The 22502-nt window shown below is 46.8% G+C and overlaps 1 protein-coding gene across 2 annotated transcripts in view; it reads left to right on the top strand.

Moving 5' to 3' along the window:
* Positions 1–22502, top strand: part of LOC144807917 (uncharacterized) — a 518345-nt gene that overhangs the window by 479073 nt on the left and 16770 nt on the right. For both annotated transcript variants that reach the window (XM_078673511.1, XM_078673510.1), the window contains 2 exons: positions 19518–19545; positions 19849–19886. In XM_078673511.1, the coding sequence (XP_078529637.1) occupies positions 19518–19543 (26 nt within the window). In that variant the 3' untranslated portion in view covers positions 19544–19545; positions 19849–19886. The remainder of the gene's footprint in view (positions 1–19517; positions 19546–19848; positions 19887–22502) is intronic.

Raw genomic sequence — 22502 nt, 5'->3', positions numbered from 1 at the left:
TGCGCATCTGTGAAACAACTAAACAGCCTCAGTATAAGTATAGTGATATGATATGCATCATTCTTGTTCATTTCAGGAGTAATCCAAAAATGCTTGGAGAGAGGAAGACAATCAGAACATAGAACGGCCGAGTACATGAAACCAAAGAAGGACTCACAAAGCTTTTTTGACTTCACAGTACAAATGGAAGAAAAGCTTCCACAGAAAAAGCCTCAATTTAAAAAGAAGAAAGTGGCAGGGCTAAAAGTTTAACCTGCCACACATATTGAGAACTCTGCTTCTGAATGGAAAGTGGGATCTGATTCTGCAAGACAGCGTAGCAGAAGTCACAACAGTACTTCATAATCTTCAAGAGTGTCTGTGGGCAGTAGCAATGAGTGACTATATCCAGGCAGAAACACTGGACCAGAGATAAAGTGTTCCAAGCCAGTTGCATGAATTACATTTACAAATCAGGGGTGATATACCTCCTACTATTAATGTTCTCTTTTGGGAGAACTTATTTTTTGGTTACAACATTCTCTATGCTGAAAAGGAGTTTGTAATAATACCAACTTCTCCGACCACATTCCAGAATGTAAAATACTACGCCAAGGTGTGGACCCTTGCACAAGCCCAAGAATTATACGCAACCAAGCTGCGTGGGATGAAGAATCTCCTTACCATATTATACCCATAAGGTCCAGCCCACAAGTATAGCCACAATACCCCAGCAAACATGAGGCTTAAAAACACGTTAGAGAAAGTCTAGCACAACTTGAATATTAAGGTGTAATGAAACCTGCACATCACTAATGAACAATCCTTTGTTTCAAGTAGTGAGCCCAGATCATTTATATCACTTGGTCTTGGACTGTAGTCAATTTAACAGTCACACATCAACATTTGCAGAAAAAATGTGCAGGGCGCACCACTAAGGAACAATATAATGCAGAAAGTTTCAAAACCACATTAGACATTTCAAATGTCTTTTTCTGCCAAAACATAGCACCTGTAAGCAGGTATTTGACTTAATTTACCGCCCTCGGGTCACAAAAACAATGCTGTTGATTGCCACATGGATAAAAGAATAGCCCAATCTTGTACTCTGCCCGGATAAGGCAACTGTTACAGTGCTTTGACAATGAAGCGTTGTCCTATGTTGATGACATATATCTCACAGATGATTATTTAAAAACATATCTCTCCAGAGTAGATCACACAATTCTAGTATTTGTTCACATTATGACAAATTGGAGTTCTAGAACATATGGGCTTTGGCCCCAAGTTTCTCGTCTGGCTACGACTTCTCCACTTGGGGCCATTGGCTAAAGTGGTAGTGAATGGGCATACTTCCTGAATATTTCCCCATCAAATGGGGAACCAGACAAGGCAGTCACCTTATGCCACTAATCTTTGCTTTAATCCTGGGGCCCTGGACCTGCATCTGGGGAGACCTGTTCATTCCGGGTTTACGCTGGTCAGAGGATTGGGAAAATACAATATCCTTATACGCCAACAATGTGCTGCTATATGTTCCAACACCACAATCCTCCATTGCCAGCATTCTGCAAATATTCACCAATTTTGGCAAATACTCCGTCTACACTATCAATTGGTCCAAATCCACGGTTTACATTCTGTGAGTCCCTGTGCCAGTCCTGCCGCCGGAGTACGCAGCAGGAGTGGTGACGGATGGTTTTAGATATCTTGGTATATATGTTACTACCATCTCAGACCACTTTCTTGCCCATAACCTCCTGACCCCACTGATGCAACTTCAGGAAGACAGCCATGTTAGAAATGGGGGTCTCTATTTGGCAAGGGCTTGCACCTTTGTCCAAGTAGGGACCCTTCTTCCTAGTCAGGATAAGGGAGTTACACTCCTAAAATAACCCCTTCTCACCCCCTTGGTAGCTTGGCACGAGCAGTCAGGCTTATCTTAGAGGCAGTGTGTAAAGCGTTTGCACAAAACCAACAGTAATACAGTGTAAGCACAAAAAAATGGACACCACACCATTTTTGAAAAATAGCCAATATTTTTATATACTTAAAACAAGACCAAATAGGTAAAAATCCACAGTACGGTACATTAAAAATAGTTAATTTGCAAGATGTTTTTAAATTGCAAAAATACGTTGAAAACACAGTTCGTACGAGTTGTTAGCTTGGTCTGAGCCTACGGTGATGCTGAAAACAACAGAGTCTCATAGTTCCAGATGACCGCTTCAGTACGGGGCCAGCAACAGCGTCAACAGACTCGTTAACAGTACCTTTATTAGTGCAGCTCACACGGGGGTGCAAGCCAGTCTTGGCATCCGTCACAGTTGCAATGCAAAGTGGAAGCGGTGCAAGGTGCGGTGTCCTCTTGATGCAGTGCGAGCAGCTGCTCGGTAATGATTGTCGAGACGGCGTAGTTGATACCAAGGCTTGTAATGCAGGGCGAGAAGGTGCTCGATGCGGTCCTGGTATGTTGCAGTGTAGGTAACAGAGTTGGTTGTGGTGTCTGCCGTGGTTACGGTGCAAAGTGGAAGTGGTGCAGGGCGCTGTGTCCTCTCGCTGCGGTGCAGGCAGCGGCTTGGTGACGATCCTGCAGACCGTGCCAGTGAGACCAAGGCTTGCAGTGCAGGACGATACAAAGCGGCATGCTGTGCTTTCAGGACACCAGGGGCCGCTGAGACCAAGGCTTGAAGTACATTTCGAGAATGCTTGATGCGTGCTGGGAGGCCACTATGTGAGCGACAGAGAAATTGGCGCTGGCGGAGCTGGAACGCTGTGCTTGACGAGGTGGTTACGGGTGTCGAGCCAGTGGCGATCGTGTCTGTGAGACTAGGTCAGCAAAGTGCAGCAAGGCGGTGCAGGCTGCGGTGTCCTCTTGATGAGGTACAGGCAGCGGCTCGGTGACAATCGTGCAGACGGCTTCGGTGAGACCAAGGCTTGCGGTGCAGGGCAATACAGTGTGGCCTGCTGTGCCTTCAGGACACAAGGCAAGCGATGGAGTCGGTGGCAGAGTCAGTCTTTGGACGGGCATGCCCGCCTCAGAGGCCACGTGAAGAAGACTGGTGGACCGTGTCACCCCCGTCTCCCTCTCTCTCTCGTTCCCAACAGGAGAACTGGTCTTGGGACATTGAGCACGAAGAAAAAGAACAGGGAGCCTTTAACTGGGATTACTTCTGTGACGAGGCTCCACCCACAACGAACGTCAGCAGGGAGTCACTGGATATAATCCCGGAAGCCCAGCAGATGGTGTGCGACATCACCGACGCGGAGAAGGAGGAGAGTAGTGGAGCCGCGGGAGAATCGAACACAGTCAGCGTGTACAGTCCAAGGAGGAACGAAGGACCGCATACGGAGTCGGCGGAAGCAGAGCCTAGAGGCCAACGACCCCACTCATCCCCGAGCCACGCTCACAGGAGAGCATGGCTACTCCAGGTACGAGACTGTCTCTCGGGTTGGGCAGGGAGGTGGGGTCGCCCTTAGTTCAACTAAGAGCACGCTGCTCCGACTCACACGGCTAACCCCTCCCAACACTTACCTTACCCGCCACCTCACCCCCTCACCAAACGCCACTGTAAATAAAAGTGCACGGTTGTTGCAGGTCTCCTCACCCCCAGTCCTTTAGTAGTGGGAAACGCTGACACCTACCTATTTTCTTCTTACTCGGGAGCTGACACTGCCCTCGCTGAAGTGGACCAGAAGAGGTTGCCCCGGTCCTGAAACCATCAGGAAGACCCGAACAGTACACACCACCACGGACCCCGCACAGTTTGCCACTGAATTACTCACCAGCAGAAACAAACGTGTATTGAAGAAAATAAAAACATACTTACCTTGAGCCAGTTTCCGTCCTGTTCCTTCCACGCCCCCACACAGTCACTGTTCCCTCTTCTCTGTCGCAACTAAAACAGCGGTGCCAGGAGCAGTACCCAGAGGTTGGTGAAGTCTTTGCAGTCCCTGAGACTTCTTAACAGGAGGCCAGCTCGATTTCAGGGCCTTGGAGATACTCAGCACAAGTAGAGAAAGTGCAGTCCAGTCCTTTCACTACCCAAGGCAGAAGCAGCAGCTGCAGGGCAACCCAACAAAGCAACAACACAGAAAAGGGGCAGTTCTCCTCCTGTCAGCTCTTCCAGCTCTTCTTCTTGGCAGGTTCCTTGATTCCAGCGAGTTCTAAAGTCTTGGGGTTTGGGCCCCAATATTTATACCAGCAATTCCTTTGTCCTCTGAAGGCAGAGGTGCCTGGATATAGTTCAAACCAGTCTTGGGTGCATCCTGCCAGTGTGCACCTTCTTTCTTCCTCAGTGTGGGCCCGGGTTCTCAGACACACCAAAGGAGGTCGAGCCAGCATTGTGGTAGGCAGGCACAGTCCCATCCAGAGCAAGGTGTTACTCCTCTTACCCATCTATGTCTATTCAGCCCTGTGCTGACTCGACCTGTCTCCTGGAGTCTCCCCCAGCCCCTGTCACTCACAAACCTGACAGCTAATGCACAAGCTTGCAGGGGCAGTCTGGATGGTTGGGTCAGAAAATATCTACTTTCTAAAAGTGGTATTTTCAAACACCAAATGTTAAAATCAACTTCACTAAAATATGTATTTTATCATTCTGAGTGCGGGCATACTAAACTCGAATTTCTACCCTGTTCCCTGGGTCATTTAGGATGTTAGGTTGTTATAATCAAACTGCCCACTCTGGCCTATGGGGAACAAGTAGCCTTGCAATAGTAAAAAACAAATTAGGCTGTCATTCGCTATCAGGACATGCCACACACACAAGGGCATGTCCTACCTTTCACATACAATGCACCCTGCCCATGGTGGTACCTTGGGCCTTGGGCCTACCTTAGGGGTGACTCACATGTAGATAAGGGAAATGTTTGGGGACTTGCAAGTGTGTGCGCATGCCAAGTTGACATGGCAGCCCGGGCTGCGCACAGGCTCTGCAATGGCAGGCGAGAGTTACACTTTAAGGGCTGTTTGCGTGAGTGGCACAATCCAGTGCTGCAGCCCACCAACAACATTTTGTTTATAGGCCCTGGCACCCGCAGTGCAATTTACTAGAGACTGACACATAAATAAAATAGGCCTATCATGGAAACACCAATCTATAACACATTTTATACAGGAGTACTTGCACATAACCACTGGACAGCAGTGAGGGAAAGTGCGCAGATCATTACACCAGCAAAAACAGAGTCAAAACCGGGAGGTCAGAATGCAAAAAGCCTGGGAAAACACGCCAAAAGATGCCAAGTCTAACAGTCCACCTTTGGGGATAACTGTCATTCTCCTTGCTGGGAAGGGCCGCTTTTTTTAAAATGATGGTGCCACCGCATTTTCTCTATGCCCTACAAAATACACTGTTTATAGTGCCAGATGCATATTTTATTTCTATTTAAAATTATTTGTACAGCGCACGCACACCAGCGGTTTCATGGCGCTAATCTGACAGAGAACTGGGCAGAAAAACAGGGGCTAAATTGGAACCAGAAAATGAGAAAATGATGTATTAATTAAAGAATTTGGCAAAGAGATGTGCCTTGAGCTGTTTCCGGAACAGCAGGTAAGAGGTTGAAGCTCTAAGCTCAAAAGGCAACGAATTCCAGAAAATCGGAGCGAGGGTCGCAAATTTCGAGCCTCCCCATTTCTTTCTTCGGAACCGCGGAACAGTGAGAAGGGATCGGGTAGATGACCGCAGTTCCCTGGAGGGAACATAGGGGATAATCGCAGATGAGATGAAAGCCGGTGCCGTGCCCAGTCGTGCTTGAAAGGTGATAGAAGCAAGCTTAAACTGGACACGGGCACAGACAGGAAGCCAATGTAAGGACTTTAGGAGGTGAGTGGTATGGTGGGACTTTGGGAGTTTGAACACCAGGCGCGCTGCCTGGTTTTGAATCTGCTGCAAACGCCGAAGACTATATGCAGGAATACCTGCATATAGGGCGTTGCCATAATCCAGGCGGGATACGACCATGGCAAGGGTGATTAGTTTTAGGGCATCAAATGAAAAGAAACGGGACACCTTGCGTATGGTACGCAGTGCCAAAAAAGAAGAAGAAACCACAGAGCTGACCTGGGAGTGAAGGGTGAGTTGGGAGTTGAGCTTGATGCCTAGAGTTTTAACTGAGGTAGAGGGAACAGGTGGGGAACCAAGGGAAGGGGGCCAGAAGATGGGAGACCAGGGGCTGGATGAACCACCCGTCAACACCAGCTCAGTCTTGTCTGGGTTGAGTTTAAGATGGTTGTGGCTCATCCAGTCTCGGATGTGGATCATGATGGTTTGAAAGTTAAGGGCAGAATCGGGGGAAGAGGAAAGATTGAAAACAAGCTGGAGGTCGTCCGCATAATTGAATACGGCAACCTCCATTTGTTGTAGTGAAAAGATAAGAGGGGAGATGTAAAGGTTAAATAAGAGGGGGGAAAGGGGGGAACCTTGGGGCACCCCGCACTTAACATCGCGGAAGTCCGCAGTAAAATCGCCCAGGCAAACTGCCTGGGTGCGGTCCCTCAGGAAGGAGGATAACCAGACCAGCGCGGTGCCCCCGATCCCCGCCGCCTTGACACGGGCAAGTAAGATGGAATGATCCACCGTGTCAAAAGCGGCTGAGAAATCGAGGAGGCGGAACCCGGCCTGGCGGGGGGCGAGAGCCCCGTTCTTCTCCACGAAAGAGCTCAAGGCGTAGGTGACGTGGCGCTCGAGTACTTTCGCCAGGAACGGCAGAAGAGAGATAGGGCGAAAATTGACTGGGACTGAGGGATCGGCGCCCGGTTTTTTCAAAATGGGGACAATGACAGCGGATTTAAGTGAGTTAGGTACCACACCCTGGGATAGAGAACTATTGAGAAGGTGGAGGGGGGGGTCTGGACAGCTAGAAAAAATGTGACGGAGAATATGGGCCGGGCAGGGGTCTAGCGGGGAACCAGATTTGACGAGTGGAATTATGGCAGTCAGAGATTCCTTAGTTAGAGGTGGGAGGGTGGTAAGATGATCCTTGGGGGGAGGACACTGGGGGTCCACAAAAGTAGGGGAAGGAAGGGGGATGTTGGCTTTAATAGTAGCGATTTTTTGAATAAAAAAGTTATTGAGGGAGTGACAGAGTTCCTGGGAAGGGGTGGGTTTGAGGGAGGTTCTGTCCGAAAACGCCAGATTGTGAACGATCGAAAAGATTTCCTTCGATTTGTTTTCGGCTGCGAGGATTTTGGAGGAGAAATAGATGGTTTTTGCCTCCAGGATGTTTTTTTTATATAGAGTCAGGATGTTAATAAACTCCTAGCGCAAAGAGGGGCAGTAGTTTTTCCTCCAGGCCCGCTCCGCTCGACGTACCGCCAGTTCAGTGGCTTTAAGATCTTGATTAAACCACTGATTGGCGTCCTTCTCTCGTTTGGTTGAGACCCGTTTCAAGGGGGCAATGGAGTCACAGCCTGCAGAGAGCCATTGATCAATGGCCGTGACCTGGGAGCTGGTAGACAGGTCTTGCAGGGAGGGAAGGGAGGTGGTAAGTAGGGAGGATAGACTATCCGGGTCCACTCGGCCCCATGCACGAACCCAGATATTTTTGGGAAGTGGGGGCTTGACCGGGGGGTGAATAGAGAGAGCAAAGGAAATCAGGTGATGATCAGACCAAGTGCAGGGCGAGATTGAAAGGGACTCTACGGGGCAATTTAGGGACCAGATCTGGTCAAGAGTATGACCCTTGATGTGAGTGGGAAAGTGAATATGAGAAATGAAATTGAGAGAGTAGAGGGTGTCTGAAAATTCCTTAGAAGATGGACATTCGGCTGGGTCAGAAGGCCAAAAATTAAAGTCGCCCAAAAGCAAAATGGAAGAGTTGTTGACTGTGATAGTGGCCAAAACTTCCAAAAAGTCCGGGAGAAACAATAAAGGGGATTGGGGGGACGATAGATGAATATACAGGTAAGAGGGGGCGTGATGGAAGTGGTACGGATAGCTAAATACTCCGTGGTAGCGATATCAGGCAGGGACAGGGTTTGAAAGGGAAGGTCGGTTCGGGCGATGATCGCCACCCCGCCCCCGGCTCTGCCATTTAGGCGGTCTGCACGGATAGCGTAATATGGAGCTGGTAGGGTAGCCAGTAAGGCAGGGAGGGAGTCATCGCAGAACCAAGTTTCCGTTAAAAAAAGAAGGTCAGGAGCATGAAGATCCAGCAGTACCGAAAGTTCATGGGCGTGGGCTACTGCAGACCTAGTATTCAAATAAAATGCCGTGAGGGATCTAGAGGTAGCAGGAGAAGCGCTACTTCTAGAGGGAAGAGGAGGGGCAGGTTGTGGGAGAGGAATTGTGAGAGGAGCAGGCGGAGATAGGCCAAGAGACGAAATACGAGAGCAAGTGGAGGCAGGTAACGGCCATGGGCCCCGGAGGCAGCGTAGTTGGGCGGGGGAATAGGTGGTAAGACGAGCAGAGTGACATGCCCCTTGCCCCGAACGGTCGCGGACGAGCGCAGACGAGCTTGCCTTAAGCGCGCCTTCGGCGCGCAATCGTCGCGCCCGCTGCGCTCGTCCGCTGCGCTTTCTGCCAAGGCACATATTTTATGTTGGGTGGTCGGGCCGTTGGAGGGGGTGTGGCCAACCGAGGTGGGCGTGTCTCGTGGCGCACCTCGCCCTCGGGAATGGCGACCAGGATGTAGCTAAACGTTGCAGCGTAAGACCCGCTGTTCAGGAAGTGCTAGGAAGTGCAAGTATCACAGGTAAGTTTTAAAAAGACAAAGTATCACACAATATTTAAAATAAGCTTTCGCGCTCCGGCTTTCCGCCTCAGGAGTCTCTCGTCAGTGCCGCGCCTTAGATCTGCGCGCACTATATATACCTATGGTAAGGGGGCGTGGCCAACCGAGGTGGGCGTGTCTCGTGGCGCACCTCGCCCTCGGGAATGGCGACCAGGATGTAGCTAAACGTTGCAGCGTAAGACCCGCTGTTCAGGAAGTGCTAGGAAGTGCAAGTATCACAGGTAAGTTTTAAAAAGACAAAGTATCACACAATATTTAAAATAAGCTTTCGCGCTCCCGGCTTTCCGCCTCAGGAGTCTCTCGTCAGTGCCGCGCCTTAGATCTGCGCGCACTATATATACCTATGGTGAGGGGGCGTGGCCAACCGAGGTGGGCGTGTCTCGTGGCGCACCTCGCCCTCGGGAATGGCGACCAGGATGTAGCTAAACGTTGCAGCGTAAGACCCGCTGTTCAGGAAGTGCTAGGAAGTGCAAGTATCACAGGTAAGTTTTAAAAAGACAAAGTATCACACAATATTTAAAATAAGCTTTCGCGCTCCCGGCTTTCCGCCTCAGGAGTCTCTTGTCAGTGCCGCGCCTTAGATCTGCGCGCATATATTTTAGAACCATAGAGCGAGGTCAGAGCCCTTCTATGGGATGGAAAGCCCCCATAAATAGCATTACTGGAAATCAATGTGAAAGTGATATGACAGAATGATATCCAAAAATATTATTGGACCGCACGGCTAGCGGTCAATATTCAATGGGTTAACTAACCTCCGGTGGATCTGGCATATCGTATAGACAGGTATGTTCTGCTGCCAGGGGTATGTGCGCACATTTTACACCAGTCCAAGTGTTTCACCTCACAGGACTAACAGAGCTCACAGTCAGACTATGGCACACAACACACAAAACACTAGGTTGGCATGACATGGTGACCAAAGCCACGCCACTATGGCAATTTATTACTGTGGAAGAGATATATTGACTACATGCTGGTAATCTGGGAGGCTGAGCAGGTCTCCTTGGGGCCTTTTCTGTATGGCTTAACTCTTTGAATACTCATCTGAAATTCACGTGTGAATTTGGCAGAAAGAACCTATCTTTCTTGACCTTAAATTATACCCCAACGATTGCCAGATTTTTACGGAATTATACCAATGGCACGCAACTCCCTATTGAGCTACAGGAGTTTTCAACCATGAACACTTTGTCACAATCTTCAGGTGGGGCAGTTTCTGCGGCTAAGGAGGAATTGTACAGAGTTGATGAAATATCGAGAACATGCTAACAATCTTACCCAGAATCTCTTGGCACTACAATATCCATCCCATCTAGTCTACTGAGCATCTAATCGGGCATGTAATAATAACCTTGAAGCATTGCTAGAATCTCATCCAAAACGTTCTTCCGATCGCCTGGTATGTGTGAGCACGTTTAGCCATCTTACTGAGACCACCAAGCAGGCTATTATTACCAATTGGCACATTCTTAATAAGGGCAACAATGTTTGTGAGAAACCCCTCTTCACCTGAAAACGCAGAAGCAATTTGGGTAATATTTTGGTACACAGTAGGCCACGAAATATCATGACCACTGACACCCCATGCACCATCTGGCAAGGGGCACCCGCACAGGGCCATTTCCAGTGTGGCTCATGTGTGATACTAATTGTAATTCCGAAGGACTTTTTTACTTGATTAAATACCCTTGTAATATGATGTACGTAAGTATGAAGACCCGCAAGGTCAAAACCGGAAATATTGAACATAGGAGTTCAATCAAGTGGAAGAAATCTAATACCAAACCTACACTAAATTATCTGGATGCGGGACATACTGAAGAAGATATCACTTGGGTAGTCCTGGACAAACCACATTACTGTGAGGATGTGGGCCCTCTAGATAAGGTACTGTTCCGCAGAGAACAGCGCTGGGTATACAGATTAGGCTGTTGTTAGACCTGGCAACATTGGCATGGGTCTCCTTTCCGTTTTTTGCTGTTGACTCCTGTGTTTTTGCTTGTCTAGATGCTTTGGGCACTTTGCCACTGCTATTCAGTGCCAAAGTGCAAGTGCTCCCTATTGTAAATTGTTGTAATGGATTAGTGACTCCGTGATTGGCAATTTGATTTACCTACATTGCACCATGTGTGCCCAGGGCCTGTAAATCAAATGCTGCTGGTGGACTAGCAGCACTGGTTGTGCCACCCACAGAAGCAGCTTGAAAAATGTGTCTCAGACCTGCCATTGCTGAGCCTGTGTGCAGTCCGGGACAGCCATGTCGACTTGGCAAGTGCACCCACTTGCCAGTTCCTAAACCTTCCATTTTCTACAAATTAGTCACCCTTAAGGTAGGTCCAAGAGCAGGGTGCATTGTATGTAAAAGGTAGGTCATGCCCTGATGCGTGTGGCATGTCCTGATAGTGAATTACAGCCAATTTCGTTTTTCACTATTGCAAGGCTACCTGTTTCCATAGGCCAGAATGGGAAGTTTGAATATAACATCTTATAATCCTAACTGACCCAGGGAACTAGATAGAAATTCGAGTTTAGTATGCCTGAACTCAGAATGTTAAAGTACATATTTTAGTGAGGGTGATTTTTACATTCTGTGTTTGAAACTACCACTTTTGGAAAGTAGGTATTTTCTTGCCTAACCATACAGCATGCCTCTGCTAGGATTGAGTATTCCATGCCTGGTTTGTGATTGACAGGGGGCTGGAGAGGGCTGTGGCTCCAGCAGTTTGATGGCTCAGGGCTGGGCTGAATAGGACCTGCATTGAATAAAGAGTGAGAGGCATAGATTTCCTTTCAGCTAGCTCACCAGGTCTGCTTTCAACAATGCTGTCTCCACCTCCTGCCAGGAAGCTGCACAGAACTGGTTTTGACTGAGCACAGGTACCCTCGGCCCCCAGAGGACAAAGGATTTACTGGTATAAATATTGGGGCCTAGACCACAGAACTTTAGATCACTTCTGGGAATCAAGACGAACCTTTGCCAAGGAGAAGAACCAAGGAAGATTAAGGAGGAGACTGCTCCTGTGCTGTTTTGCGATTTCTAGGGTTGGCCTGGAGTGGTTACTTTATTTGTGAAGGAAAGGGGAAGAGGACTTTTGTGAACTTTTCATAATCTTGAAGAAGAATATCCAAGGGCTTGAAGTATGCTTGCCTCCTCGCTGAAGTCTCAGGGATTCAAGACTTCACCACCAGCTCCCCTGAATTCCCTTGCTGGGAATTTTACCTGCGGAGAGGTGCCTACTGTTGTTTGGGCCCTCTGAGAAGACTGTGTGTTGCCTAGAAGTTCTACAGAAAGGCTTAAACAATCTGCCAAGAAGATCCTTGGGTGGTTGGCCTCCCTATGAGGTCCTGTTTGGGGACAAGATGTTGGTTCCAGACCTTGACAATCAAAGCAATGAGCTTCAGAAATGTTCTGCCACTAACAAGGTGAAGGGAGAACCAGCAACTCCTGGCTGGATTCCAAAGATAGGGGATCTGGTTCGAGAGAAGAGCATTTTGTCCATCATACAGAGCAATGGACCTATCCTGGCAGTTGGATATACCAGATCTGAGTTGTTACTGCCCCTTGCTGGTTGTAAACACAAACGATTTGTATCAATTGATCTAAAACCACACCGTGGGCCCAGCTCTACAAAGTAGGCCACGAGGGCTCCTGGGTAGTTACCTGTCTCCTCTCACTACAGTACACAAAATCTCTCTACAAGCTCATAGTGGCATTGAGGTTTCTACACCTCGGCTGGGGATAGCATGAATCTGAGGATTTCCTGCTTCCTGTTATATCTGGGGAACATCCTTTACAACGCGGTTGTTACCTCGCACTACAGTTACGACGCGTCTTTTACAACGCAAGTCGTAACCACGACTTGCGCTGGAGGGCGCTCAAGGACAAGGAATAGTAGATTTACTATTCCAACACCTTCCGTACTGTACGTAGGCTGGTGTTGGAATAGTAAATTTAACTATTCCAAGTCCAGCACCCCTACAGCGCAAATCGTGGTAACGACTTGCGTTGTAAAAAACGCGTTGTAACGTTACGCCTGGTAATACCACGCGTTGTACCGTCATACATACATTATATCTACCACACAATCACACTAGGCGAGTTCACAGGTTTCAACACCACGTGCCAAATAGGAAGTTGTTATAATTCATCTCCTTTTGCCTTAAATACCAATTCTACACCACTCCATGAGGTTCCTGTTTTAACACAGACTGCCTCAGGCTATGTTTCCCAAATTGATGATTTTTTCTTCAGATTTGTTAGACCCACCACCGCTTGGAACTTTTGCATTTATAATTTGGCTCAAAAACACATATTTTGTTCGACTTTGGAGTTGCATTTGGATTTTCATTTTGTTGCTCTTCCTTTTCCTTTGGATTGGATTTGTGACAGTATGCTTTTTGATTCTGAATGGACACCATCTCCCAGAAGGCTCTGCTGTTGAACTGGTAACAGAGGCATTGAAGCCCGCATTGTTCATCACACAAAATGCGACGAGACCTCTCCCTTGTGAACAAATCAGCGGTTCTGGTACTTAATGGAATTGTTTGATATACGGTCCCGTATGATATTTTTGGGAATAACTGAAATTTTGCATATATCATCTGTATTTAAGATTTCTTTGAATGACATCATTACTCCTTGCAGCATGTGTGATGAGTGAGATATACGTACAGTCAGGTTAATGATTGACGCACTAGAACAGTATATTGTATTGAACGTGAATATATGTACAATGGAACATCTAGTTTGATTAAATGTTTTGTTTTGAGAAATATCACACACACAGAGCTAGTACTCCAAGTGCAGTATTTAATTACACACATTGGGAACATTGCCCACTGCCACCACTGAGTAGATCCAAAACATTTGCTCAGAAGTTTGTATATTTTTCTGGCAATAACTGCATAGACCCAGAGTCTTATTATTATAAATGTTGCCCTTCCCCAGCAAAGAAAAATATGTTAACAGACACTAAATTTATTTACTTGGCCCCCTTTATTTCACAGTTCTCAATACAAGGGTATGATTTTTAAAAGGACAATATTGATTTAAAGCAATTATGTTTTGTTTAGAACGTATCTCATACCAAGATAAATAGTTTTCCTGAAAAAAACTGTTTGCAAATCACAAATTATAAAGAGAAAATGTTCAACAACATGCTCAAGAATGGTAGATATAAATTCCACACATTCCAGTCCATAGGGTGGGCTAGAGTGGCCATTAGGTACTAATGGGTGTCATCATGCAACCTTTCTCAACAACACATAGGGTTTCAGGATAAGTAGACCAGACCCACGTTACACGCAGACACAACACTCGCCTGTAGTAACAACGTGAGGAAATTGTGTGTAGAATGGCTAAAACATTCCACGTTAGATGTGGTGAAAGAACACTTGTCTGCCCTTTCTGATGACATGATTTACAGGATTTTTTGATGGTGCCTAGAAAGCCACTTCAAAAGGGCTTTTAGTATGATTTGTAAAACAATTTGTGGAAAGTTTCACGGCAGGAAGCTCCTGTGCAGATACAATCTAGAAAAAAGCTCTAGCAGTAGTTGACAATGATAAGACTATGTTATCCACTAGAATTTATTCTCTGAGTAACATTGTGTCATCAGCTATTATTAACATCATACAAAGTGACATATATGGCATTTGTGAGCACACAAAAGTGCATCCACTTAGCCTATTACTTTTAGGGTTCAAACCTGTGGGGGAACACTCCTGTTCTTGTACACTGATAGTTTAAATACAAAAATGAGAGAGAAAAAACAAGTTGAAATTGCCATTTGAATCAGTACATTTCTACATTAGGAAAATGGACAGCTCTCCTGTCCGAAAGACACCTGACAGGAATGCCTAATAGTATGGAGGCTTTATATTTCATAGTCAATACACACCAGTTCTTATAGCCTTATGTAGAGGCTATTGTAGTCTTACTTTATCACTGGTCAGTAATTAATGTCATGACGTTCCAAGAGGCAATAACTATTACCGACCTGGTGTTGAGAGAAAAGGTAAATGTAATGTAATGTAAAAAATATTTCTAAAGCGCAACTAACACCTAGCGGTTTCTTGGCGCTCGAGCAGAAGGGGGAAGACAGTCCGCAGAGCGAAAAAGGCGTTAGCGGTAGGCATTACAAAACAAGTAAGTTTTAAGAAGGGACCTAAAACTGGCATAGGGAAAGGCTGATCTAATGCCTAATGGGAGTGAGTTCCAAAAGGAGGGGGCAAGAAATGAAAATCTCAGTCCTCCGTGTTTCTTGCGTTTAAAAACCGGGACCTTGAGTAGGGCCAGGTAGGAGGAGCGAAGATTACGGGAAGGGACATAAGGGTGTAGTAGTGAGGTGATAAAAGACGGGCCCACGCCGGCAAGGGACTTAAAAATAGTACAACCTAACTTAAATTTGCAACGCTCAGACACAGGAAGCCAGTGAAGGGATTTTAACAGAGGACTGACATGTTGGTGCCTGGGTTGATGGTGGATGAGACGTACGGCCTAGTTCTGAACGAGTTGCAGCCTCTTCAATAGATAAGCCGGGATGCCTGCATAGAGGGAATTAGCATAGTCTATCCTCGAGATGACTAAAGCTAACAGGACTAAAGTAAGGGCCTCAGTGGTCAAAAAGCGGGCAATCTTACAGACTTTTCGCAGCTGGAAGAAGCTAGACGAGACTACAGCATTAATCTGGGGCTTCATCGTAAGATCATTACTAATGATGACCCCCAGACTTTTTGCTGAGTCGACTGGACTAGGGGGAAGACCTAACCTCGCAGGCCAGAAGATGGATTTCCATGGATTGGCGGCCCCCCAGACAAGGACCAGTTCTGTCTTGTCGGGGTTGAGCTTGAGGTGGTTGACCCCCATCCAGTCACTGATGTAACAGAGGGTAGACTAAAAATTAAAAATGGACTCATCCGAGACGTCAAGATTAAAAATCAGCTGGATGTCATGCGCGTAATTAAACGCGGTGACATGACTACCTCGCAAGGACCGGATAAGGGGGGTCATGTATAAATTAAAAAGAAGAGGGGATAAGGAGGAACCCTGCGGGACGCCGCATGTTAGTCCGACCCTATCAGCAGTAAAGTAAACTGAGAGAGCCGGACCGCCTGGTGGCGATTAGTCAGGAAGGAGCTAACCCAGTCCAGAGCGGTGCCCCGAATGCCGGCCTCCCTGACACGATCAACCAGAATATCATGGTTGACCGTGTCAAAGGCAGCCGACAAATCCAGGAGCACCAAGACCTGGCTGATGTTAGAGTCCGCCCCTCTCCGCAGTTCCTCCATAACTGAAAGTATGACTGACTCCGTAGAGTGGGCGGGTCTAAAACCGGCCTGTTGGGAGTCAAGATATTGGGAGTGTTCAATAAATGAGCTCAAAGTGTTGGTAACATGAGACTCAAGAACTTTACTGAGGTAGGGAAGAAGGGAGATGGGGCGAAAGTTACTCATGACCGTAGGGTCCGCCGTAGGTTTTTTTAAAATGGGCACAACCTCGGGAATTTTGAAAGAGCTGGGAACCAATCCAGAGGAAAGAGACATATTCAGGAGTCCCAAAGGGGGGAGCGGGCAAGCTGTAAAAGCCTCGTGACGAATCAGAGGGGGACAGCAATCCGTGGGGGACCCAGAAGTGACCTTATTTAAAAGAGCTAAAAACTCCTCCTCTAAAATTGGAGGGATCTGAGTCAATTGCTGCGGGTTAGGAGATAACAAGGACAAATCAGGCCTAAGGGATGGAGGTAGGCCTGCAGGTAGGATGCTGTTTTTAATGTTGGAGATTTTATCCACAAAAAACCGATTGAGGGAATCGCGGAGCACTTGAGAGGGGAGAGGTTTAATGGTGACCCTATCTGGATGCGACAGCTCCTCCACAATGGAGAAGATGTCTTTAGTTTTGGTGGCAGAGCCAACAATTTTTTTAGAAAAATAGGAGGTCTTAGCAGATAGGACCGCTGTTTTATACTCTTTGAGCAGAGACATAAACCGCAACCTTGTATCTGCGGCATAGCCTCCCGCCAGCGGCGCTCAGCCTGCCTGAGTCCAAGCTTTAAGGCTTTGAGATCCTCAGTAAACCACCTTTGTGCATCGTGAAGGCGCTTAAGCTTGATCTGTTTAAGCGGGGAAACAGCATTACTGGCTGATTCAAGCCAGTGCATAAGGGCTGAGGCTTGGGTGTCAATAAGATCAGCAGAGGGGGGGAAGAGGTACTAAGTAGATTAACAAATTCACTAAGGTCGACCCTATTCCAGTTCCTTGCCAGAAAGTTACCCTCAAAGGCCCTGCTGGAGTGGGTGGTGGCCGTGAGAGAAAAGGAAATTATGAAGTGGTCTGACCATAGGCAGGGGGAGATAAGGGGAACAGAAATCTCCACATTAGACGTCCAGACCTGGTCCAGAACGTGACCTTTAATATGGGTCGGTGCATTTATATGTTGACAACAGTTCATGCCAGATAGAAGATCCGAGAACATAACAGAGCAAGCACTCTCCTTCTCGTCGAGAGGCCAGTAGTTAAAATCTCCTAGGACTAAGATTTTGGAATTATTAATAATTATTTGAGAAAGCATGTCGCCAAACAACGTCGGGAAGTTAGGCATAGGTTGAGGGGGGCGATATGCTAATACACAAATAAGATGTAGCACTGGGGATTCCAATCTTAGCACAAGGTAATCAACCAAAGGGATACTGACCGTAGTCAAAGTAGAAAATCTGATGGAAAATTTAATAATAGCTGCTACCCCACCGACTGGCCTACCCGAGGCTCGATTTGCTTGCAGAATATAATAGCCAGGGGGGATTGCAGCAAGAATATCTGGGGAAGACTCGGCGTTGAGCCAGGTCTCGGTCAGCAGCAGTATGTCGGGTTTCATAGAGTCTAAATAATTAAAAATTTCCAACTGGTGTCTTACCAGTGAGCGAGTGTTAAGGTAGCTCACAGTGAGTTTCGAGGATAAGGGCCCTTTAGTAGAAGAGGTGTTAGTACCTAAGGGGGGGGATGAGGCCGGGGAAACTGCAGAGACTGGGGCCGGAGGAAAATTTATCTCAGGAAAAGTTTCCCTGACACAAAATAACCCCAGTGACTCAAGTTTCAGCCGAGTAGTGAGAATAAGGGGCCATTTAGCATGTAGCTGGGTTAGGGCAGAAGATGAATATCTGAATGAGCTGGCAGAAGGACATGCCCCGTGCCCCGTTTGGCCGCGGACGGGCGCAGACGGGCTTACCTTAGGCGCACCTTCGGCGCGCCATCGTCGCGCCCGCTGCCCTCGTCCGCTGCGCTTCCCGGGGGCCATTGTAATTTGAGGCTAAACTCCACCCCCAGCTAGACCGCAGCGAGCGTCACCGCCGGGAGCCAGGTCCTCACCTAAGATGGCGCCTGCCCTCCATAGCAATCGGCATGTCAGCCGTGATGGACCGGGGCAGGGAGGCACACCTACTGAGGAAATGGGTATTATATCACCCGCTGTCTGGCCCAAAAAAAATCAGGTAAGGACAATGAGGGAATAGGTTATTTTAAAAACGATCGAGCAACAAAGGCTAAATAAAAGAAATGACACGGCAAAATGGGGAACGGGTGACAGAAGAGCTCCACACTGTATCACTAGTTCGCAATCTGCCCCCCACGCTCAGCGGACCTTCAGCAGTGCTGCCACCACACCTACTAGCACCGCGAGACGCCCCACGCCTGTGGTCAATTTGAGGCTAAACCCCACCCCCAGCTAGACCGCAGCGCGCGTCACTGCCGGGAGCCAGGTCCTCCCCTAAGATGGCGCCTGCCCTCCACAGCAATCGGCACGTCAGCTGTGATGGACCGGGGCAGGGAGGCACACCCTACTGAGGAAACGGGTATTAGATCACCCGCTGTCTGGCCCAAATAAAATCAGGTAAGGACAATGAGGGAATAGGTTATTTTAAAAACGATCGAGCAACAAAGGCTAAATAAAAGAAGTGACATGGCAAAATGGGGAACGGGTGACAGAAGAGCTCCACGCTGTATCACTAGCTCGCAATCTGCCCCCCACGCTCAGCGGACCTTCAGCAGTGCTGCCACCACACCTACTAGCACCGCTAGTAAACATGCTAATTTTCAAGGGTTATGTCGCTTTCTCTGTTTCATATGTGAAAAAGCAATGTAATTGTTTCCAAACAACTTCTATCGTAGAACATGAGCACTAAGGCTCTGTATAGAGAACCAACATTTGTATTTGACCAATCATAAACCCATAATGGAAGATATCTCTTTATTTTTGGTGGTAATTGGGTATTTTCAATAACGGCTTTGCCTAAGGTATTGTTGGCGTTAATCTATGATGAGAGCCAATGAGCATATATTTACTCTGCACACCTTCAGGAAAAGCCTCAAGACCTGGCTCTTCGACTGATCCAACGCTATACCCCTCCCCCCCCCCAGCGCCTTGAGACCCTCACGGGTGAGTAGCGCACTTTATAAACCCCTGATTGATTGACTGATATACTTAGATTATACAAACGTTAAGGATTTTAAATATGTGCCCCGCTCATTCTCTCACGGTACATCAGACACATATAGTTGTAAAATGAAATGATCAATCAATAGCATCATGTTTAAATCCAAGGATTTAATGCAGACTCCAGTCATGGTCTTTTGTTTTCAAGCTATTCTTTGTTCAAGCATGCCGTATATGAGAGAAGAGTGGCCTTCACATGTATTACACATAAATTTGTCAAACATCTGCACTAATGTGATTAAGACTCACCATAGGTATTTTTTAAAGTTTCCGGACAAAACTTAGGGAAAACTGTGTTTTATCATTACAGGCAACAACAGTTTACAGGACCAGTAGAGGTAAGACTTGTTACCTATGTGCATAGACACACAGGGGGTACCAATTTTGACCTGACGAAAGCCATGGACTGTCCCCTTTTTAGCGTGGGGTACAGCTTTTGGGCAGGAAAAATAGTGGCAAATGTTGATTATGGTGGATGTACAATACATTAACTCATTTTAAGATCCAATGCTGCATTTCTACTCCTGCACTAAGTATCCACAGAATAAAAGAAATCTCTTCCATTTATGCAGAGATATTTGTAAGAATAGATCTGGATCCCTCGATTTACCAGAAATCATTTTTCTTATTCTCCCTTACAGCAAAGTTGAGACCTGAGTGTTGGCATTGTCTTAGCAAGGTGAGTCGGACTGGCCGATGATGAAGCATGACGCGAAAATGTGGGTGAGGCCTTTCTGTCCACAAACTCTGAATTTTGTGTTTGCACCTTTGGAGTCTTCTTTATTGTGAGTTCAAAAAGTAAATTAGCTGGCATATATTTTTGTGGTTGTATGCTATTTTTAGAGGTTGTATGGCAGCTCTTTGAGAAGTATGTCTCCCCCTTTAGTGGGATACTTGCTGATCCAATGCCTGTTATTCCTGCAGCTTTAATACCCTGCCACTCAGCTGCTGGCATGGGGCAGATTTTGCACATGTGATAACATTTATTTCCTGTTAACACAACAAAGGAAAACATACTTCTAAAGCTAATTTTAACAATAACACTTCTGCTCCTCAGTCCCTACCCTCATTTTCAATTAAAAATAATGCTGGCAGAGCCTTCACCATAGGTCATGTTCATAATGTGCACAGACATGAAGCCATGACCGCTTCTAACAATCCTGCTCCATTTCTGACTTTTCCTATCAATTCAATTCAAATCATGAAGCTTTATTCGGTTCATAATATACAATGACCATAAAAGCACATAGGCAAAATGCATGGAACAATATAATACAATTAAAAAAGGTGCGTAATAAAAACAATAAAGGTTAAAATAATTAAATATTTAAAACAACATGCTATTTCTCATCTGAATTGATTTGGAGATAAAAGTGGCAATATAAAAACATTTATCCGGAGAATTCATATTATAAACTAACTTCATCGCATCCTCCACATTTCCAACACCATATCCTATCATAAGAAACAATTGGCTTAATTTGAATGTGTACTGTATATTGTTATACATGCCCCTTAGGAACTGTCACACACAATTATCTGAGATAGATTCCCACCAGATTTCCCTGTGGTGTCTGGGGACGGGCCACAGCTCCAAGGTCTGGAGCAATTGCACGTTGATGAACCTCGTGGTCCATCAGTGACCACGAGGTGAAGCTTTACATCACCAAGCATAAAAAGACTCCTTGCCGGACATCTTGGTCCACATCCAAAGTTCGATCCTGGTCCCATTCATAAAATCGTCAGATATCTCGAAGAGTAAACCAAAAAATAAAAATTGAGTTCCATTCCCTTGCCAGTCAGATGACTTTGGAGCCGGTCCCACAGCGCCTTCCAGTACAACCTGGGTTTCTGTGACTTACAGCAATGTTACATCAGATCGAACAGTTCCGTGCAGCCAAGCTCCTGCTCTTTGGATCCTTACCGACGCCCTCTGGCACACCTTCAGGCTCCAAGAAACCAAGAAGCCTCCCATTTGGAGTATCATGGGTGGGTTCATCCACAATGCAGGTTTGACACTGTGAGCCTGTCTTTCGACTCAGGTGCCATGACCTATGCCAGGCCCAGACACTTCGATGCCAATAACATAACATAACATAACAGGTGTATTTGTAAAGCGTACGTTCACCACTATGGGTATCTTGGCGCTGAATAACAGATGTTTGTTGTTACCCAACTCAATGGTACTCATTTTATCGACCTCAGATGGATGAAATGCTGACTCTATTGATCCCGATACAGGAGGTCCCGATAGTTCCCTCTGATACATTGCCATTTTGACCTCAATAGAAGTTGTGACTGAATGAGCCCGAAGCCCTACTTACTCCACTTGATTTACCGCCTCCAGAAGGGAGAACGCACCCTCTGTATTCCCTTTTTAGAACAAGTTCAGACATTTACTGTGACATGGGTAACAAGTTTGCTCAACCCTACAGGTTGATAATTGGTACAAGGAATTACAGGAGGCAGCAATCGCAATACCCTACTGGAAATGGGTTTCCGCTCACCCCCGGACCAACCAAAGAAGAATCCACTCCCTATGCTACGGTAATGCGCAGGACAGTACATGACCTCCTAATCCCCACCATGGAGGTTAAAACCAATGTCTTGACAGACATTCTCCAACCATGGCAGACATCTTCAGAGGCCCTTCTTTCATTTAACGAGACACTACCAAATAACTTATTGGGGGCTTGCGTGAAACGTTTTTTTGGCCCCCTAAGCAAGCAACAAATTTCCAGGCACCACCCTGCTGCAGGCGATCCTATTTTGTTCTCCTGCAGCACCAGAAAGCCTAGTGGTGTAAGCCTCCTTGTGCCAATTCCATCCCAATACATTTCCTACGACCACCACCCCAACAGCAGGTGGAAATGTTTGGAAAACATGGGTTTTCTTCCACCAATCTGGCCTTCCAATCTGTTAACAGCAGCTGGTGGTTGGGCTGTTATTGCCCTGCCCTTTTGGATTCAATGGCACAAGTCCTGCATGGTGCACCAAAAGACCTTCAATATGTTCTGACTCCGGGTATTCAAGACGATTGTGATCATGATTCTTTGTGGCTTGAACTGACAAGTTACTTATCTTCGGTAATGTCTTATCTGGTAAAGACTCTATCTAGCGGCAGATTCCTTACCTTAGAATACTCCCCAGGCATCAGACTGGATCCAGAAACTTTTTGTGAACAGTATCCGTGCACGCCAGTAGGTTGCATCGTTCAGCTCCATGTGGCATCAGCATCATCCGTGCCAGAAGTAACATGCATGAGCCCTTTAAGACGCCTCCCCAGCCCTCTGAC

This window comes from Lissotriton helveticus, chromosome 1_2 (genome assembly GCF_964261635.1).
Source record: "Lissotriton helveticus chromosome 1_2, aLisHel1.1, whole genome shotgun sequence".
NCBI lineage: Eukaryota > Metazoa > Chordata > Amphibia > Caudata > Salamandridae > Lissotriton > Lissotriton helveticus.
Note: the sequence above shows the minus strand (reverse complement) of the source record. Positions and strands in the feature narration are given on the sequence as shown.